Consider the following 21,642-nt stretch of genomic DNA (forward strand, 5'->3'; position numbering starts at 1 on the left):
AGAATAAAATATATAGAGAGAGAGTCCTAGGTGGTATTATTTACTTGTCCTAGAGTCAAAAGTTGAATGCTTTATACTATGCAAATTTGGTAATGGCCAATGTTACCACATATAAGCAATAACATGGTAAGTTTCTTTGGACACTATGGTCAATGGGTTACCATAGTAAGCTTGATCTCTGGATTTTTAGTGTCAGAGATATTTATGATTCTAAGTAGCACCAGGCATGGCTATTTAAGGTAAAAGAAACAGCAAGGGCATGGTTCCAGTTGCTTAGTAAACAACTGTAGGAAGATGTTTATTAAAGCTGGCTCTCAAGTGACAGATAAATGCATAGTTCTGTTATGCATGCTAAATTCAGCATGCTGCAAGCTTAAAAGCAGATAGATCAAAACGAGAGATTTTAAAAATCATAAAGACAAAATACAGCTATGTCAGTATATGACAGGAAAATAATTTTGCCTTAAAAGTGATCTCCCCTAACCTCCTCAAGAACATGTAACCACAATTTATGGAACTAAATTAAAAGCACGTTGGGTGTATTCCATTTTTTAACTCATCTGGCACCAAGTTAAAAAAATTAAACGGGCTGTTGTTAAACTAAGATACAAGTGAATCCCTTTATTACAAACAAAAAACTACATCACATAATTACTGATATATAATTTATATTTATTAATGTATGATGTTTAATTCTTAAAAAAACAAAACAAAAAACAAAAAAAAAATGCACACACAAAACAAGCTACTTGAATAGATTCTTTCATGCACGTCTTTTTCTACCTCACAAGGTTCTGCTGCATGATTTTTAGAGGAGTTCCCTTATTCAGGGTTGGCATATGTTTTTCAATTTTCATTGTCCAGAGCCATATTTACAGAAAGATGTACAAATATTGCAGATAGTAGGCTGTACAACTCTCACGTGATTAAAACTTCAGTTCCTTGGTTTTCTAGCGCTTTGTGTAAATGCCAATAAATTTGAGAGTTCACCCAACTGCGCCTCTTAACCTTTGTTCCCATAGGTGAAGGGCAGGATATTTAATCAAGTAGCAATTTATCTTTAATTAGGAAAACATAATTAGGTATTACCATCTAATTGCAATTACTGGCTGGAGAAAGCCACATTTCACAAGTAGTGACCCATGCTGGATTATCATTCTCCTCATACTGAATTTTGAATCTGTATTTGTATTTGGCAGATAGCCAGAACAAATTCAAAGGTTATCACCAGGCCTCTGTGCAATCCTGCTGTCAAAGTCACCAACTCCACTGCTGAATAGGAAACAAGAGATACTTCCTAAGCCACATCATGGCTATATCTGTTTCCTGCTAAGACATCAAATGTAGATCAAAATAATTGTATACAAAAAAACCCATGTGAAGTAGGTTCGAGGACTGTTCCACACTTCAGTTCTGGTACAGTTAAAAATAGTTTAATGTCTCAAGGCACCACTATGGTTGAACATCAGATACACGGGTAATCAGCTAATCGTCTACTATGCTGTAAAGTCAGTAAATAGCTTGTGCAATTGTGAAAAGCAATCTCTAGAGGACGTTAGATATACAGTAGGCACGTGTATTATAATACAAATAGAAAACAATGAGTCCTAGAAAAAGCATGTTGAGCACCGTTGTGGCATTGTTTGTGTTTCTCTACCTAACACTACGTAAACCTTACATTTACAAAAGGAAAGACTAACCTTTTTAAAGTTACACTCAAGTTTGCTTTTTGCGCTATCTCCAATTAAGGGAATCTAGTTCGTAGGCGTACTTTTAGAAGTCGTTGGGTCTGGATCAGCTTCTGTCGTGCTGGTAGATTCATTCAAGTGCGAGCTCAAGTTTTCTGATGTGAGGTGGGAAGACTTATAGACAATCTCGTTGAAGTCGGACCTGATGCAGACCAAGGGAGGGTCGCTCAGTGGGTCTTCCACTGAGGCCTGCGTGTTTTCTCGAGTGATTCCCATGTCCTTGCTATGTTCTGACGGTGATTTTCTTTTCATGCGAGTGTAAGTTTTGTCTTGATTCTCCATGCCTTGCTCATTTTTCAAAAACCGTCCAAAGAACCAAATGAAGAATCCAAACCACACAAAAGCTATTAAACTTGGAACAAAAGCCAGACACTTGACATCAAGGCTAGCCCCTATGAACCTGCTGTGTAAGAACATATCTCCTTCAACATAGGTTTTGTTAGTCTGAGGGTTAGTGTGATTGGACCTCCATTCCCAGGAAAGTTTGGTTCTGTTCAAATCCTTTAAACTTTCTGAGTCTTTCACTGTGTATATCTTCTGCCCTGGGCCAATGTACTGTCCGTATTCATGAGGCTTATAAAATATTTGGTTCTTCCACATATTAAGATCCAAAATTAAGACGAGAAAGATAATTCCATAGTTAAACCATTTACCTACATAAAAAAAAAAACAAAAGAAATACGCATATTAGTCAAAGACCTATGAAATTGCAATAGAGCTTTCTCCAATAAAATGGAGATAATGGCGTACAAGTATAAAGTGTTAATGTTTTAGGCCTGTTAGCAATTTTTTGAGATGGCTATGCTGCCATTAAGTGAATTGACAAAGGATATTTCCTAATTGTATTCTAGACACATGAAAATATGACTGTGGGTCCCAGAGTCAATAGTTTATGCTACTTACACTAACCAGATTAAGCCTCCTTGTTTTATAGACACTGCAGCTGTACTCAAATTTGGTTCCATGTAGGTTATTCTCTAGAACATTTCAGTTAATGTTTAAAAACAAAGTTCTAATGAAGTTCTTAGAAAAGTCTAACATATGATTGAACATCTCTTATAGTTTTATAATTATGTGTAGGCAAGAAATAAATCACTTTGCAATGCAAACACAGCATTGAATTCACATTGTTGTTTGTAGGTGACCTGTTGATTAAACCATTCAGATCAATAATTTTCGAGCATTCAAGACTTTAAGAATAATTGCATCAAATTCTCATTGAACAGAATCCATTTATCAGACATATAAATACAACCAAAGCTGACAAACTGCTTTAGAAGACACAATTTGAAGAGGTTGTTAACTATTACAATTTCTTTGTAGTAGTTAAAATTTTCATACAAGTAAGACATTTCTTAGAGACATGTTATCTAATATAAACGCTGAAGATGCTGGGGAAAATGGAATAAAAACTGAGGGCTGTAGAATTATCTGCAGAAAGGATTTTGGAGGAAGTAGCAATTCGTGTGGTCCTTGAAAGAAGGACAGAGAATAGTCTGGAAAATGGTGCATTTCTTTTAGTATGTTTTTATTATGCTGCAGATAAAATAGCATACAGGAAAAGATGAGGTGATATGAAAGAGAGGGGTGAGAGGAGAGAGAAAGAAAATAATGGAGAATATTGTAGGAAGAGAATGCAGGAGAGGAACGAGAGACAAGTGAATTGAAAAAGTTCTGAGGTTCTCATCCAATATTAAGGAGGCAATAGCTAATAACTTCCACGATGGAAAGCAAGCTGAGAGAGTGGCTTCCAGTGCTTCTCTGTTGCAGGAGATATATACTCTCTTGCTGCAAACTACATGTGCTATGAAGCCAGACTGGATGGTGAGGAAGACAGGTCCTTGAATTTGCATGACTGACCATCACCTTCTTGACTCACAAAGGTCCCTTGGAGAAACCTGTACTCGCTCTAGGTCATTTTTATTAACTCATGAATAGGGCAGTCCCTCATAAAGTGGTCCCTGTATCTAGGGTAACAGGATATCAGAAACCACTGCTAAGCAGCATCACAGAATCAGGGAGAAGAAAGGAACTCTCAGTGAGCTTGGAGTAAGGTGCTATTCTGGTGGGAAAAGATGCTCAGAGAATGTTAATAGACAAGGGAGAAAGATAAAATCAGTATAAAAATTGAAGTGAATATACACTGATCAAATTAAAAAGAAACCCTGAGGATAGGAGGAGCTCTTCCCCAAACTTCCTACATTATTTTCCTCCCACCTAAGTTGAATGGTGCTGGGTGAGTTTGACCACCACACTTTGACACTAAAGAATCACTTTATGTTATTTCCCATGTGACCTGGAGTCTGAATATTTAGATGAGAGGGAGGAGGAGCAAATTAAAAAGGTATTGCAGGACATCAGTTAATGGGTTATCATCACCCCTCTCGAACACATCTTTACCGATCTGTGAGAGGGAGAACCACAGTCACAAAAAACTGCAGGCTAGAAATCAGCAGATGAAGCTCATCCAGACACTTAACTTAAATAATGCAACCTTGGGTTACCTGTTTAACCTCTCCAGACCTCAACAGTTTTATTTTCAAATTGAGGAAACTGAACCGATGACTTCTTGTTCTATGATTCTGTCCTCTTCCCCCAAATCCTTCTACTTATTAGCTATGTGAATTCAATTTTTTATTCAGTGAAATAGAGAATAATATCAACGTAACTACCTCAAAGGATGATTGTGAGGAAGAAATGAGAAGTTATATTTGAAGGTTCTCTGAAATATATTAAATTTGCCAAAAATGTAGAGGAATATTATTTCTGTAATTTCTTTCTTCTATGTCTTCAATCCAGTTAGTATAGAATCTTGGTGATAGAAGGACAGAAGAGCATGTAAGGGTTTGCAAAAAAGATATATCCTAAAGGTGATCAAATGTCTCACTTTGGATAAAACAGCAGGAATCACTGAGCACTGACATCATTGGGTAGATATAACTGGACCAGTTATCTAAGAGGACTCAGTGTGTAGTTATATGTAAACATGCTTTGTGAATCAGCATATTTAACATGTTGAAAATTCTTAGCAATTGGTAATTTGTCTACAACTTGCAGGAGAATGGTCCTGGGACTAGGTCATTTATATACACAAATTTTGAAGCTAAAGAACAGGAAGTAGCATTCCCCACTCCCCCCACCCCCTGCCCCCCGGCAGACAGGCCACGTCAGGGTGGAAAAGTGCAGAGGGGAGAGAACAGAGGCAGGTTCCCTACTGACATCCCATTTCTTTCCTTCTGTGGATGTAGCCCTGTCTCTACCCCTCCTACCCCCCTGTCAAAGCCAGTCAGCTGAACCTTGAAGCTGGTAAAAATGCAGAAGAATGGCTCTTAACTTTTTGTTTGTTTCCAGCCCACCTGACATAAACTGCTGGCCCATTTATGCATTTGCACAGAGGAAGGATGGTCATCTTTGGCTAACATCCTTCCTTCTATTTTCCCACAGTGCTTTGTTACTTTTGTAATGCTTTCTCCTCTTTTACTTTTGCCCTATGAGATGTGGCAAACCAGAAAGCAAAATCACACGAGACAACTCAACATCACTGTTCTTGTCTATCAAGTGAGGAGGTTGAGCTATTGATCCTTCAGGTTTCTCCCCAGCCCTAAAAATCTCTTTGATGAGTCTGTGAAATAAACATCACCTAAACCTTAACGTTTAATAATGGGCCAGGAAATCTCACCATTGGAGCAAAAAAGAGGGAATACACAATTTCATGCCGAGAAAGCTTTCCTTTAAAAATTGTATATTCTGAGAAACACTATTTACCATAAAAAATAAATTTGAGTCCCTGAAATGACCCACATGGAAAGGATATCAAACACAAAAAGGGAAAGAATAGAAATGCTCTCTTGCCATTTCCCAAGTGTGTTGTTGTGAATGTACAATCAACCATAACAAGAGGTTTAGTATTTCAGCATTAATCATAGGAGAGATTTTGCATTTTCCCCTGTTGTTTCAACTACATAGCATAATGTAAATCAGCAAGAAGGGACGGTAAGAATCCATACATTATTTCTATTAATCTCCTTGTTGAAATAGCTCACTGTCTCCTTTAATGAGAAATCACTGCATGGTGTTGGTGGGATTACCTCTCTCTTGTATTTTGTGCCTTTAATGAATCCTACCGATTGTCAAAAAGATATTATAATGGTAATTTTATCTTTTTACATTGTGGGAGATTATAGAATCCTGGGCTAGTTGGTTTTAAAAGGATTCTCCATTAAATATCACCATCACTTGGCATAGGAAACGACAATAATTTGGAGGAAAATGTAATTTTTTCAACTAAGGATAAAAGAATATAAAGTGCTGATATTTCCATCATATAAGAAGGCTTTCGTTATTCAGATATGCAATTATAATATTAAAAAATTTTTTTACTCAGTAGAGTTGCCAGTTAGCATTGAGACTGAGCTGTGCTGTGGGCACCTTCATACCAAATGAGTGCCACCACTTGGCCAGACTCTGGCATCCGGTGCAGATACATGAAATAGTCATGCTCCACAAAGCCTTTTAATACCCATTATGGGATAGCAAGCAACCATGGCCTTGAAAAAGATAAATGTTGGATAATTAAAGAAATAACAGTTTGCTGTAACAGGCTTCTTGGCCATATTCAATGTCCTTTCATTCCAGACATAAGCCGTGAAAACAGGGCTCACTAAGTTAGCATCTCTTTAAGTAACTCCTATGTAATTTAGGGCTATCTGGAAACCACATTAAGTGCTTGGGTTATAAGAAGAACATTTAGTAAACTGAAGATATTTACTAAAAAATTTATGAATTAATAAGAGCTATTTGAGTTAGTAAAGCATCATCTTAAGACTTAAAAGCAAATGAATATAGCTTCTCTAAGTGCCTCTCTTGTCATTGTCATTTCCTAAGTGGGACATGAGTAGAGAGAGGTAGAAACTTGCGATGATACAAGGAGAAGGGAAAGCCATGGGGTTATACTGAATTAGGTGACCATTAGACTCTGACTTTCTTGAGATTAGGAATTGTGTCATGTTTGTTTCTGTATTCCCCAGATCCTAGCTTAGTTTTAGACACATATTAATTCAGAAAATGTCCGTTAACCAATAGGTAAACCCTGAGATAATGTGTCCAGACAATCCAAGGAGTAAAGTTATATAGTCTTTCAAATCAAATACATGTGTCACAGTGATCTGGTGAATTATAGGATACTGCTAAAATCAGATATAATTTGGAAAACTGGGAAAAGCAAAATATTCATATTTCGGAGATTAGAATTCATTATATATTTCAAGTCTCTCTTCTGGCAGTAAAGACAATTCCAAAGAGTGTGTGAGTTTTATCACAAAAATCCTCATATATGCACAAATGAAGACAGGACACCTCAGTTTGAACACAGCAGGCCAGCTCAGGGGCAGCCAGGGCTGACAGGCTTTGGGCAAAGCATCCATGGCCTTGAAGAAGATGAGTTTTGGACAAATATGAGGAATCGCTGCTTTATGTAGAAATAAACATAGTTAACTCTTAGAGCTGTATAAATGTGTTGAAAATAGAAACTGCTTCAGGAAAGGTTTAGAAAAATTCATAACTGAGAGACTAGCAAGAGGTCCTTGTGTACCCTGGGTAAATTCATGATCTTCGGAGACTGTCACAGTGAACAGGATGCATCATATTTCCCTATAACAAGCCCCTTGTTAATTTTGTTGGACAGAATATTCTGGATGAACCACTGGCCTGCCCTCCCCAGCACTTCCCACGATCCGACTGACACAGGAGGGCTCTTTAAAAAACAATCTCTGGGAACTCATTTGCCAGAAATCATGCACCTATGGAAATAAAACAGAGGGGTTTTATTCATTATTTTCCACACTCTCGCCATTGTAAGGCACCTATGCCCTCACAGGCTCAGGAAGCTGAAACAGAACACAGACACTATGGAGGTTTGTTTACTTCTACATTTTCCTTTTTTGCCGAAAGGGTTCCCGTGGGCATCATCGTGCCAAAAGAGTGAATTCTCTCCTCACAGATGCACAGGTCTTCCTCTGGCCTTTCCCTCAACCCCCTCCTAATTTACTCAGATGATGGCCACCAATGGGACACTTCCTTTGTCTGGCTGGGATGACAGATGGCAGAGCTTCCGCCGGGATTGGCATTAATAGGACTCAGAGGAGCTTCCGAGAGTGAATTGAGAGGCCATTCCTCTCTCGCCTCCAGAGACTTAGTACATCACATTTCGAATCCATCTTTGCACTCACCTCATAGGTAAAAAGGAAGAGGCCAGAGGAAATAATTACACGGTTACATTTAGCATTTATGTTTAAGAGAAGAACAATGGGCTGGGGCTAAAAGTACTGATGTGACCTAATCACTACTTATCCCCTTTGTTACTAAAGTCAAAATTCCCAGAAAAAAATATTTTAACACACTCTTGGATAGAGATGATTTATTTTTATAAGCTGCAGCCCAGCTTATAAAATGAAAGCTCATACACATGGCAGCAAACCATCTGTCAAGGGGGATCCAGATGAGCTAAACAGATGCAACAATTCAAGTCATTTCTGAAATGCATAAACAAAACTAGCATGGAATCAGGATTAGAAAATACCCAAATCCTAAATGCTTTTAAAACGTCAATGGGAACTCATCAGTGTCAGATAACCCTCTACATACACAGCTCTTCATTGGAAGAGAGATTTTTTTTTTTTCCATTCTTAGCCTTCTCCTTCTTGACTCAGAACAGTAGGTAACAGTAGAGAATTCAGAATAGTGGATAAATAATAAGAGCCCCCTCTCAGGCTACCTAATATTTTTGAATTAAATAGGAAAACAAACTCTGGCAGGACTCTGAAAGCAAAAGCTGCAGGTAAAAGTAGTGAGAGTTTACTGAGTGCTTACCAAATGGCAGTGTTTTAAGTGCCTTGTACATATTAATTTAAATCTCACAACAACCCTATGGGACAAGAACCTTACTGTCTCCATTTAACAGATGAGAAAACTGAGCCTCTAAGAGGTTAAGGAGCTTGACAAGGGCCACACCAACAGTCAGTGGCTGAGCCAGAGTCCAGGCACCAAACCATTACATTCCATTTTCTAAGCATGCACTGAACGTCATTTCCAGAGCACAGAGAAATGATAGTTGAGGCCATGGTGGAGCCATCTTTGAACCCAGGAGAACCCTAGCAGTCTCTGCACAGACTCTTCTAGTACAGAACAAACACAGGCAGAGAAAGCAATAGATGGAGCTGTCTGGGGGTCCACAGGATCCCTTCCCACCCCTGACTCCAGTTTCCTCTGTGGTCACCCAGATGTTTCCCATCATACTCTGCTTTGGGACCTCTTTTCTTGGCCCCAGCTCTGAACTTTCCAGCTCCCAGCAGGACTCTCTAGCATGTGCCCTTCTCACTAGTACCCCATTTCTATTTGAATTTTCATTCTGCCCCTTGGCTTTTGATCGTAAGAGTTGCATATGGAAATAAATTAAAGCTGGGATGAGAGAAATTTTGATGGTAGAAAGTGTTTCTCAGCAGCAGTGTTGGCCAAAGAGAGGGCCTCTGGCAGCATGCGTAGGCATCACTGGCGATGCTTAAGAGAAGGCTGGCTCCCAGGCTCCACCTCCTACCTCAGGCATCTGGCTCTGCACATGAGGCTGATGGATCTTTTTAACAAATTCTCCAGGTGATTCTCATACACACTGAAATCTGAGAACCACTGGCGATGGATATAGAGAGTTTCATGCTTAATAACCCAGTGATAATACTCATCAAGAAAAGCACTGAGTTTCCCTACAAAAAGAAGCAGAACTTGGAGGAGTTGATAAAGTTAGCATTTGTAGTTGACTTGGGAATTTGCAGGCTACGGACAACTGAGCATATTAAAATACAACACGTACCATGTTTTTGGAAATTTTATCTAGGTTTCCCCAGAAACAATTATCTTACAAAGTCAGATAAAAAAAAAAAAGGCCCTTTCACAGGAGACTCGCTGCTACTTCAGAGTGTCCTCAGCCACATCTTCAGCAATTAACAGAAGAGAGTCACAGAATAACACAAGAGGGGAGCAGTTTAGACTTTCTTCAGCCTCCAAACCTGCCACCATTTTCCTAGAATTTTTTATCATGGATCTGGGGCGGTGCATGATCATCCTACCATAAATTGGGTTTAAATTGTTTATAGTGGAACTTTTCACCCCAAAGCCCACCTGTACCCTATTTTATTTTGGATTAAAACTCCAGAATCCTCAGAGGTCTTCCAGGCAGATCCAGGAACCCAATCATTTGCATGGCCCATCGCAGGGAGACAGCCCGGCTTCACCTATGGCTTCTCCAGCACCAAGGAGCAGTTCCCAATGGCCATCACCTGGGGTGCTTTTCTAAAGTCCCATTCCCTGGCCATGGCCCAGAATCTTGAGTTGGAACTATTAGGAATGGGGCCCAACAATGTGTTTATAAATATATATCTTGAATGGTATGATTTTCAGCATCATTTGGCAAAGACTGCATCGGAACCTTAACTACAATATATTTCCACCTTCTCACAACTGTTATTAATGTGCAGTTTCCATTCCAAGAACTTAGCCAGTCTTTCTTCCTTTTAAGTTTCTAGAAAATAATACATGGTGGAATAAAGGTTTTAGCTCAACTGCATAGGAGGCTTTATCTCGAAGCTAATTACACTGAAGCTTCAAGGACTCCTGTATGCGTGTCCTTCTTCCAAGGCACTGAAAGTAATTTTTAGTCGTAATTTTGCTTTTATATTCTTAACTAGAGCATTCCAGATTGGGTAAGCTTTGGGCACCACAGAACCTGAACCTGTCCCTGTCCATAAATGATAGCATATATGACAAAGCCCTGCCAAATAGCCCCAAATTAAATATTTTTTAAAAATATTTTATTTATACATTTGAGAGGGAGAGAGACAGAGAGAGCACAAGCAGGGTGAGAAGTAGAGGGAGAGGGAGAAGCAGGCTCTCTGCTGCGCCAGGAGGCTGACATGGGGCTAGATCCCTGGACCTGGAGATCATGACCTGAGCCAAAGGCAGACGCTTAACCGACTGCCACCCAGGCGACCCCCAAATTAAATATTTTTAACAGCTTGATTTTTTTCTTACCAACGGGTTGCTCTGAATATTCCACCCCCCTTTTAACCTAATAGTATGCACTGCAGCGGTACATTTTTGACGGGGATTCTGATATTCAGAGATAATATTAGTGCCATGGTGGCCTGGGACAAGAGCTGATAGCAAGAACAGATGGTCCACGCAAAAGCCCACCCAAAGCGACATGATGACGCCATGTGTGTGATGGCTGTTTGAGAAGTCCGAGAGGGGAGCATGCTGCAGAGATTAAGTGGGGACTCTGAAACCACACTATGTGACCTGAACTCAAATTGACTGATTTACCCAGTGAATTTAATAGATGGGCCTCATTCATTTTGAATAGGAAAAGAAATCTGCTGCATCTTCCCTATTCATGAACTCATTCTCCAGTTTAGGAAGGTCGCCTCATGCTCAAAGCAAAAACCAGCCTTCAAGTTGGGAAGCAAAGGTTGTTTGCAAGACTCAGATGTTCACGTTTTCTGTGCTCGGGCTATTTTTACACAGCAGCACAGACAGTAGTGTAAGCACGGATTTCTTCAGCAGTTTTTATTATAGCAGGTGTGGGATCCTAAGCCATTGTCCTTAAAACACACACACGTTCACTACGTACATTTGAACAGCTTGGGAGCTAACGCCACCCTTTATGTGATCATTTAGCTGTCTGCCTCTGGTTAGGAGAGAAAAAAAAGGTATAAAACAGAACTTCAGGAAGACCTTTTTCAGATGAGAATGCCTGAGATGTCATGAAGGAATATTATAATAAATCATAACGGAGCCGTTTCAAAAGGAGGGCATCTCTGCAAATGAAAGAATCTGAGGATCTGCAAGAGACTCACCTGAGAGAAACATGAGCTCTGCCACAGAAGGAGGTTTTGATCAAATGAGAAGTGGCCTAACTCCCTAAAGGCATAGGGTCTGACTGGTGCTCTCGGATACCACTGTTGCAATCTCAGCAGTAACTGAGGAACGCAGTGTAAAGGGTGTTAATGGTGAAAAAACATACTGAGCTGTATGTCGTGAGGAAGCAACTAACCTCATGAAGAAAACCAAGGTGGAGGGGTATCTGGAGCATGGCAGAGATAGCTAACTATCCACGCCAAAACTGTGGCCTCCCGCGAGAACAGATGTGACACCGAAGTGGCTGCCCAAGCATGGACCACATTTCCTCCTTGACTCTAAGTAGGGCTATCTGATGAGCTACTGCCAGTGAAATGTGACTAGAGGGTATATGTCTTTCCCCCATGTCAAGGTGATTAAGAAAAAGATAAGCCTTCTTCATCCTCTTCTCCATTCTCGCCATTCCCATTTGCCTGCTGGATGTTGAAATCCAAATGACTAAAGCCGCTCGGAGCCTTAGTCCCAGAATGATAGTTTGGAACCCCCAACTGACCCAGAACCACCTTGCACTATTAAATGAGTGAGAAATAAAACTAGATGTATGCATGCCTCTACAATGTTACCACTTGCTTTTTTACAGCAGCTGGTATTACTCTAAGTAGGAGACAATCAGATCGTGTTTAAAGTTACAGCATACCTGTTATGTGAATACGATATTCCTCCTTGAAGATCTTTTGGAAGAAAGGAATCTTGAACTGCATGTGAGGAGTGTGCAACCCAGGAAGATTTACATCAACATTTCCCATAAAATGTGGGAATTCCCAGTCCTGTCAAAGAAAATCAACATAAAAACATATTTGTGATTTGTTTCGTTCCTAAGCAGCAAAACACCAAAAATTGACTTTTTACAAGCACTTATTTTAAAATCATTTAAATGCAGCAAGCTGTTGGATGTATCTGTTTCATTCCATGATGGTTATTTTATGTACATTAGGTAGTTGTGTGCATTCAAAATCAAAATTAAGTCATAACTTACATCCTCAGATTTTCTCTTTAATGTGGTAATAAGAAACCAATATAGAATTGATTTGCATCTATACATGTTTCTCTCATTCTGGAGAACTGATCTTAAATTTTTATAGGAAGGAAGAGATCCATATTTTATAAATATGTGGTAATTTTGTTATATTTTATTTCACTACCTTTAAAAAATATGAACCCCATAACACTATGTTTTGTGCAAGAAGACAAAGTAAAGAGGATCTAATTCACTTAATCAAGTTTTTCAAGTCACATCCAAGCGCCTTTTATTAATCACCTCTGCTAGTAACTACATGGAGTGGAAAAATGCCAAAGACTCTTGTTCTGCTCTCTTGCAACTTAGCATCAATTTGAACCAAATGATGGAGGGCCTGACGTGCTAGCATGAGAGATGAACGATGAATTAATTCCCAAATTGTCTTAGTTATTTTCTTGTTGTAAGGCAAAATCAGGAGGGATGACCCTCCCTCTCATAAGGAAGGGAAACAGATGCAAATGAGGATATTTTTAGGTGTCTCATCTGCTCTTGGTTTTTGGATATAGCACCGAACTAAAGTTCACAGCTAGCATGTGAAGAAAAAAGAGACTAAATATGAAGAAACATTTGAGGTGGATCCATAGGCATTAATACACATATTTTCACTTTTAATAACTAAATAATCCCTAAATTATCAGTCCTGTGTTTAGTGAACATCTTTAAAAATATTACTGAAAAAAGTAATGAACAAAATTTGAATTTCAGATTTCAGTACATTATTTCCACTTATTTATTTTTTTTTAAGATTTTATTTATTTGTTCGACAGAGAAAGACACAGCGAGAGAGGGAACACAAGCAGGGGGTAGTGGGAGAGGGAGAATCAGGCTTCCCACCGAGCAGGGAGCCCGATGTGGGGCTCGATCCCAGGACACTGGGATTTTGACCTGAGCGCACGGCAGACGCTTAATGACTGAGCCACCCAGGCGCCCCCATTATTTCAATTTAAAAAGTAAATTTTTCCAAGACTTCTATATATTCAGCTGATACAGATGTGCCAATAATAGAGTGCCTGAACATCATAGAGTTTCCATGTCCGTTCCACTCCCCTTATTTATTTATTTATTTATTTATTTATTTATTTTGAGAGAGAGAAAGCAGGTGTGTGGGGTAGGGGGGAGCAGAGGGAGAGAGAGAATCTCAAGCAGGCTCCTTGCCTAGCACGGAGCCTGACACGGAGCTCGATATCACAACACTGAAATCATGACCTGAGCGGAAATCAAGAGTCAGACACTTAATCCATTGAGCCACCCTGGCACCCCACCATCCCCTTTCTGCTGAGAATTCTGGTCAAAGGAGAATAGGCTTCAGAGAAAAGGAACCTAGGTGGGTGGTAGTAACCAGGAAAGTTTTCAATGTCTATTAATTTCATGATCTATGGATCACTCCAAACTGCTAATAAGAAATAAAGAAACAAAAAGAAAAATGAAATGATACCACATCATCTTTTTCTATTGTTGTGTATGCAAATATCTTGTTGGTCTCACCTCTCCTTGCTTTTCATACATCAGCAGTAAATAGACATGTAATTTGGAAAATTCAGAAAACCCAAAGCATAAGCTGGATAATTTAGAACATTTGATCTAAAATATTAGAAGAAAATGGATTGGTAATACTTGTGAATTATTATATTTTATTAAAATGTATTTTCCTTTATTTTTCATCAACACCTTGCTCTTCTTATATTACTTGAAATACTATTGCTAAGAGAATTGGAATTGAATTTGGTCTTTTGCTAAAATATAACTGACATCTCCCATGAAAAATTATGCTTGACACATAAAGGGACTGATAACCAGAGTATCTTTCACTTGCCCTAGATAAACAACACAAAGCATTATCAACAGAGCAATTCTCTTTTTTATTTCTTGGTTTAAGAAAGAGAATACTTCTTGGTCATAATTGAGCAAGTATAGTACCTTCTTTTTGGAAAGATGTTCTTGGACTATTCTCATTTAGCTTTTTTTTCCATGAGATGAAAGTTTTCTACTGGGTATGAAATTGGTTTTAGTTTGAAAGTAATCTCTAGAGATTTCTCGTAGAATGAGATCAAAACTTCATTCACCAAAAAATAGTTCCTCAAAGATTTCCCACCTATAGTTGGAGAATGAAAGATGAATTAAGGAAATGGGAGTGCACATGAAAGAGAAGAGAAAGTCTTGCTCCTTGTCTGGATGACGGCATTACTTTTTCCCTTTTTTTTTAAAGATGGGATCAGCTTAGGGAGTTTGGGGGAATGTATGATAAAAGTAGCTGGTGCCTTGTAAGAAAAGTTTTTGAAAAGAAGATTAATAAAAAAGATGATATATTCTCTTAGAGTCATCTGTTCTACATTATTTTTTATAATCACCGTATTTTGGTTTTCAAAACTCTTTTCCTTAGTCTTGGAACTCCCCACCCCCCTCCTTCTCTCCCTGTTACTCCAGTGTTTGTACTTCAGTTCCTACTCTGCATACTTCTCCGGACTCATTACTGGGTCAGTGTAAACTCTGGCCTCACTTGACTTAGACTGGGATGCTAATAATAATTGCTATCATTTGCAGGAAGTGTGGGGCTTGTCTTCACGGGCAGGGGTATCTGAGGCTGATGATACCCCAGGTATTTACTTAAAGGAGGTAAAAGGGGAGGAGGGGTGGTGTTCTGAATCTCCCTAGGCATCAGCTTCTTCATCTATAAATTGGGGTTAAATATAGCAACCTCACAGGCTCCTTGGGAGGGTGAGATAATGCCTGGACAGCAATGAGCAGGTGCTGGAGACAGAGGAAAGAGACAGGGAAAATGGCCAACAAGCATGGCTGGTTTCCCCACATGATCCCAAGATCAAGGTTATCCTGAGAGTGAAGCAAAGGAAGCAGATGCGTCTGTTTTCAGAATCACACATAGGGCTGCTTGCAGGTCTGGGTGAAAAAGGTCAAAGGGCCTCTTCTCCTTTCTGCTCTCATCCACTGCACAGTGCTGGCTTCCTGGGGTCTCTGACTGGGACTTTGGTCAGAGTGGTGTTCTCCCAGAGGGCATTGGGAGCAGGACCGTAAGGAAGGAGCCTCTCTCAAGAGACATGTAAGGTGACCTCATGAGGAGGATGGAAGAACAAGAGCAACTTGGTCTCTTATGCAATGTGGTGACACTGTTGAAACCTCCAGAAATACCTGTGGGGGACTTTACTGGTGGGGAAGGGAGGCATTGCTACCCTGCAGACGGGAGCTGGTAAGCTAGCAACATGAGTAACTAAGAGCTGAGGAAATCTGTGGACATTGGGCATCAATTATCAAACGCTCGCAATGTTCTAGCATCGTCCTAGGCTATATATTTATATCTATGTACCAAATGGTCCCAAAAGCTTCCTATTACTAACCCATTTTACAGATGAGGAAATCTGTCTCAGAAAGGCTGTCACAAAATGCAGTTGTGATGCGGCAGAACACAGCCCAAAGAATAAATTCTCTCTGTCAGGCCATGCCATCTCTGTGAACAGCACTTACTGTGTTTTACTCCAAACTGGGATTATTTTGACCTGCTGCATCTGTTCTAATGGAGAATCACGATGATCATCCTTTCCTGCTTGTCTCCCACCAAAAGCCAGTTCCATGAAGAGATTTAAACTGCTTTTCCCACCCACCCCAAAGGGCTTTCATTTTTTTTTTTTTAATCTGACCTGGATTTGAACAAGACCAACTGTGACTCTTTCTCCACTAAGCAACTGTCCCAGGGACACCGGCTTCTAATCAGCCTGGGAAGAAGGGACATTTGACTAACAGGTGATTGCTATAAAATATTGAGATTCTCTTGACACCATAACTGGATGTATAGCGATTTTCATACACAGCTTGTATGTAAATGTTATGAGAATCTTAGCTTTCTTTCCTGCCGCATAAATGTAAAATATATATTTGAACACAAGATGAGAATGTTAAGAGAATGACAAGGCAAGATGTGTTTAGCTACTAAGACCACAGTAGAGATAGGTTAATACTGTGCATATTATGAAATGCTCATTTATTTTGTTCTTTAAGAAATGTTATCAATATTTAGTAATTCAAAGCTTCCTTACTCCTTTCTGTTATTAAATCTAACAATCACTATAGAAGTCTATCACATTTGCGGTTCAGTGAGGTGAGAATTATTTAGGCATATCAGATCATACATGCTACTCCAGTTCTCATCAGTTCATGGTGATGAACAGACTTTCAACTTTATACCTTGCTTCATATAAGAAAGAGTTAATTTTCATTCAGATGGGCATATTTCCCATATCAATATAAATGAGCAGTGCCATAGTATATATCTAATCTTATTTCTTATATACTATGGCTTACTCTGCCTATCACAATAAAAATCGCATTTGGACACTGATGTCCATTGGATGTGTAATTTGGACTGATGCGTCCAAATCTGATTCTGTCCAAATGTGGCCCTATCATTCATGGACCACATTTGGACAGAATTTCAAGGCAGCATTAAGTATATAGGCAAAATGGTCTCAGGATATGCTGGATTCATCATTCCCTCATGTTTTCTCATTGAGACGCATGCTTTCGGGCCAAGAAAAAGAAGTTGGTACTATGCAGAGGAACTCAAGCTTGAAACCAACACTGTTTTGAATTCCCCCACTAGCATCCAATTTCCCAAATCGAATGAAGAGACCTCATTTCTATTTAGAGAAGCGTTAGAGGATAAAAATGTAATAACACTGATTACCCTACAAAACGAAAGCCATGGTATCAGAACAAAAGTTGTATTTTTGGTGGGCCAAATATTGGCCATCTGTTTTTTTTAGGAAATTAAGAGAGAGATTAGGTTAGATTTTACTGAAAAGTACTGATAACCACTTAGAATAGAACTGACAATAGATTCTTAAATGTTAATAAAAAGTAGCAACATTTTTCAATGGAGTAAGTTCTATATCTCCTCTTTAGACGCATTAGATTATTAAGCTTAAAATGATTTCAAAAGCAAATTTGACAGATATGCTCTGTTTTCTGTTTGTTAATCTCTATTTCTCCTCATATTTCAAAAACAAATTTAGTCCCATGAATATCAGAACATCAGTTCACCAAAAATTTCCCCAGCTTGTAAATGTCCTTAGCTTCTCTATGTTAGCAAGTGTCCTAGCAACAGGATTTTAGGTAACAGTGAGCCATGGTGGCCTGAAGAATTGTACTCATGCTTTAGGTGATATTATTGTTTCTTAATAACATTTCTTTCGGCAACTCTATCATTCTTCTAAATGGCAAAACTGCTGTAGTATCACTTGGCTGAGTGGCTGAGTAAATCCTTGAAAACCTTGACATATAGTAGATTTTGCTTATTTGTTTGTTCTTCCCCTGCCTCTCCCATTGGAATGTAAGCTCCAGGGAGCTTACAGAAGTTTTTCCCTCTTTGTTCACTTGTCTATTCCCCACACCTGAAAGAGTGCTTAGCATATAGGAAGAACTCAAAAATTTGTTGAATTGATGAATGTAACTCTCTGAAAGTTAAACATGTACAACAATCCCTTTTTGACTTCATGTAAATAACACAGAATGGATTTAGGTAAACAGAGGCAACACAACAAGTACTTGTTTTTGTGAATAATATTACACATCAATCTGAGACTCATTATTATGAAAAAAAAATTGGTTGTTTTTTTCCCCCAATAAACTAGACATACTGCAAATATATGGAGAATAACCCAAAGATTAAACCATTTGCCAAAGATCACAGAGGAAAGGAGACAGTGGATAATTACAGAAAGAAAGTTGTCAAATGTAAATATTGTGAGGTGAGTTAATGTTTGGGGAGTTACCAGAAATGGTTGTTGGGATGATCCAAGACACCCTTTTAAGTTATCATATTTATATTTAGTAAATTAAAGAAACTCATGAGACATGTTCAATCTAGTCCAAGAACAAAAAAATGTAAACCAACATGTGATTAAATAGAGTGGGGTGGGGGGTGATTTCCCACAGTGGCTGATGGCAGGAAGATCTTCGAGGCGATGCCCTGCAGTAAATGTGAGTGATGAACAAAAAAGAAATAGCAGGAGGTTACTCAGATGCCCTTTGACAAACACCTTTTTCTCATATGTTGTTCTTTCATTTTCTCTTAATATTCACTATTTTCCCCCCAAGGGCAAATGAATTCTGGGGGCATATATGCTTTTAAAAAATTTAAAATCTTTAAGGAAAAATCTTGGCTTTCTGGTGGAAGTAGGCTTTTGTCAACAAGTAGTAGAGATGGCCGATTTCATTTATCACTGGAACAAATCCCAAGTCAGGCTGTAGACCCTTACTTAAAATGTTTAAAGAGCTTGACTCTTTCATGTGTTTTTGTATATTCAAAGATACCAATTAACTCTCAAGTTGTTGCCCAAACAATCTAATTTATCCTAAGGGCCCATTTTGTAACGTTATTTAATGTATTTTCTTCCGCAATGATCTTCCTTACTTCCGAAGGCCAGTAAGAATTTTCCAGGCTAATTTTAAAGCCAACACATATCAGTGAGATAGAAGTAATGGTTTCGTGCCTGTAGAAAAGGCAAGTAAGTCAAGCACAGAGTAGATTTGAAAAGTATAGTTTTTTTACTTTTAAAAGATCCGACTATGAGGTTCTGGCAAAGCAGCAGTTGGTTTTCTGAAACAAGCTTTATTCTATCTAGATCCCTTGAGAGCATCATGCCTTAAGCACCAAGATGGAAGGGTGTCTGATAAAATGCACAGGGACTCATTAATAGATGTCCTGCTTTGGCAGACTGATGTGATGAAGGACAAAATAAAAGTCAGTCTTGTAAGTGTTTACAACTACTAGAAATGTGTCATGTGGCTTCTAGGAATAATGGGAAATCAATATCCCTCACTAGGGCAATACAGTTCCCCAGTACACAAGACAGAGTACTTGACATCTCGGAGACTCCTCTGTGGGGGGATGGGAGGAACCAAACCCCTGCCTGTGACAAGGTGCTGATAACCAAAGTTAGTGCAAGATCTAAGGAAGCACATTGTTAGAACTCGGTAATAAGTCCTTTTGGATGAAATCTTCCATCAGTTATCAAACAACTTGACTTACTTTGCACTTCTTAAGAACAATGAATATTAACTATGTAATAAATTGACCTATTTTTTACTTAAAGGAGAGCTCCTAATAACTCCCTTCTCCTTGTAAGGAAAGAGGGAAATCTAGTGGAAGGAAGTTCTTAGACAACACACTTCTATGTCATTTTTCACACACTGGCTGCAGTTCAATAATAGCACATAGCCCTTTGCTTACTCTGCGCTTTATTGTATTTGCACATTTGGTACAAAATGTCACTGCTCCAGTATCTGTTCTGACTCTACACAAGCTGCCAGCAATGCTCACATACAATTGTCTGAATGACTGATTTCTTCTGTGGGCTATAGAGAAAAATTAATTGCATGCTGTCAAAAGAATAGATATTATTGTCCTTGGTAAAATTTTTATTTAATACTGAGGTCATTTTTCTCTGTGAAAAAAATAGTAATAGTGGAGACCAATGGGTAAATGTAATTCAACATAAAAATGTTCACTTCACAAATAACAGAGTGTGAAGTTGATCTAAATATCAGGTGGGTGGTTAAGGTAAATTACCTGTAGGATTTCTTGCAATGGGTTCATTTCTATGATTATTTTTTTTCAGGAATGTCTAATGGAGCATATATTCTAGTTGGGAGACCAGTAAATCAGCAAGTAGCATTATACTATGATGTCAAATAGTAATAAGTACTCTGAAGGAAATCCAGCAGGGTTGGAGGATGAAGAGTAGTGAGTTAGGGGTGGACGCTAGTTTAGTTAGTCAAAAGAAAACTTCTTCAAGGGTGACCTTGTTTTTCTGTTTTGGTTTTGGTTTTAATTTTGTTAATTAACATATAATGCAATATTGGTTTCAGGAGAATTCAGTGATTCATCACTTACATACAACACCCAATACTCACCACAACAAGTGCCCTCTTAATACCCATCACCCATCTAGCCCATCCCCGACCTGTGTCCCTCCATCAAGCCTCAGTGTGTTCTCTGTCAGGGGTGACGTTTGTATGGAGTACTGATTGATATGAAAGAGGAAGCCCTGCAAAGTTCTGGAGGAGAAGCAGATCAGCTAGAAAGAGTAGCAAATGCAAAGACCCTAAGGAGGAAATGAGATGGGTGTGCTCAAGAAACCGCAAACTTTGATAAACAAACTGAGGGTTCTAGAGTGGGAGGGGGTGGGGGGATGGGTTCGCCTGGTGATGGGTATTAAAGAGGGCATGTACTGAATGGAGCACTGGGTCTTATAGGCAAACAAAGAATCCTGGAACACTACATCAAAAACTAATGATGTAACGTATGGTGATTAACATAACATAAAAAAAAAAAAAAAGAAACAGCAAGCTTAGAGTGGTTGTAGGCGTTTGAGTGATGTGGAGTGTGGTAGGCTGGCTATCAGAGGAATAAAGACCAGTTAGGAGACCAGAGCAATAGTTTAGCTGTGAGTTGATGGTGGGTAAAGGTATTCAGGTATGGGTGGTCAGGCATTCAGATCAACATGTATTTTAAAGGTATCATCAACTGAACTTCTGAATTTACCAGTTACTAGAACAACCAGTAGCATTCACTGGGTAAAGAAAGATTGAGCAACCAATACACCTGTAGAAGATAGGGAAGTGGGTAAGAAATCCAGAGATTTATTCAGAACATGCTACTATTAGAAATCCAAATGAAGGTATTGTGTAGGCAGTTGGGAAGCTTATGGGAGAGGCAAAAGCTGGAGATATAGATGTGGGACTCAGCATGTGCATCGACCTAAAGCCACAGAACTGAATCAAATCACCTGGAAAGGGAGTATACAAAGCCAGGAGAGGAGGAGACTTGCCAGGGACTGAGCACTGAGGCACTCCAACATTTAGAAGTTGGAAGAAGAGAGGCCAGTAAAGAAAACTGAAAAG

The 21,642-nt window shown here is 39.0% G+C and overlaps 1 protein-coding gene across 2 annotated transcripts in view; it reads right to left on the bottom strand.

The window, feature by feature from the left end:
• Positions 1-651: 651 nt before the first annotated feature.
• The window catches only part of TMEM117 (transmembrane protein 117), a 502,044-nt gene continuing 481,053 nt past the window's right edge, over positions 652-21,642 (bottom strand). For both annotated transcript variants that reach the window (XM_064591365.1, XM_064591366.1), the window contains 2 exons: positions 12,349-12,478; positions 652-2,401 (listed from right to left, as the gene is read on the bottom strand). In XM_064591365.1, the coding sequence (XP_064447435.1) occupies positions 1,755-2,401; positions 12,349-12,478 (777 nt within the window). In that variant the 3' untranslated portion in view covers positions 652-1,754. The remainder of the gene's footprint in view (positions 2,402-12,348; positions 12,479-21,642) is intronic.

This window comes from Mirounga angustirostris, unplaced genomic scaffold (assembly GCF_029215605.1).
Source record: "Mirounga angustirostris isolate CCGP_5_RB_7025 unplaced genomic scaffold, mMirAng1.0.hap1 SCAF_5, whole genome shotgun sequence".
Lineage (NCBI taxonomy): Eukaryota > Metazoa > Chordata > Mammalia > Carnivora > Phocidae > Mirounga > Mirounga angustirostris.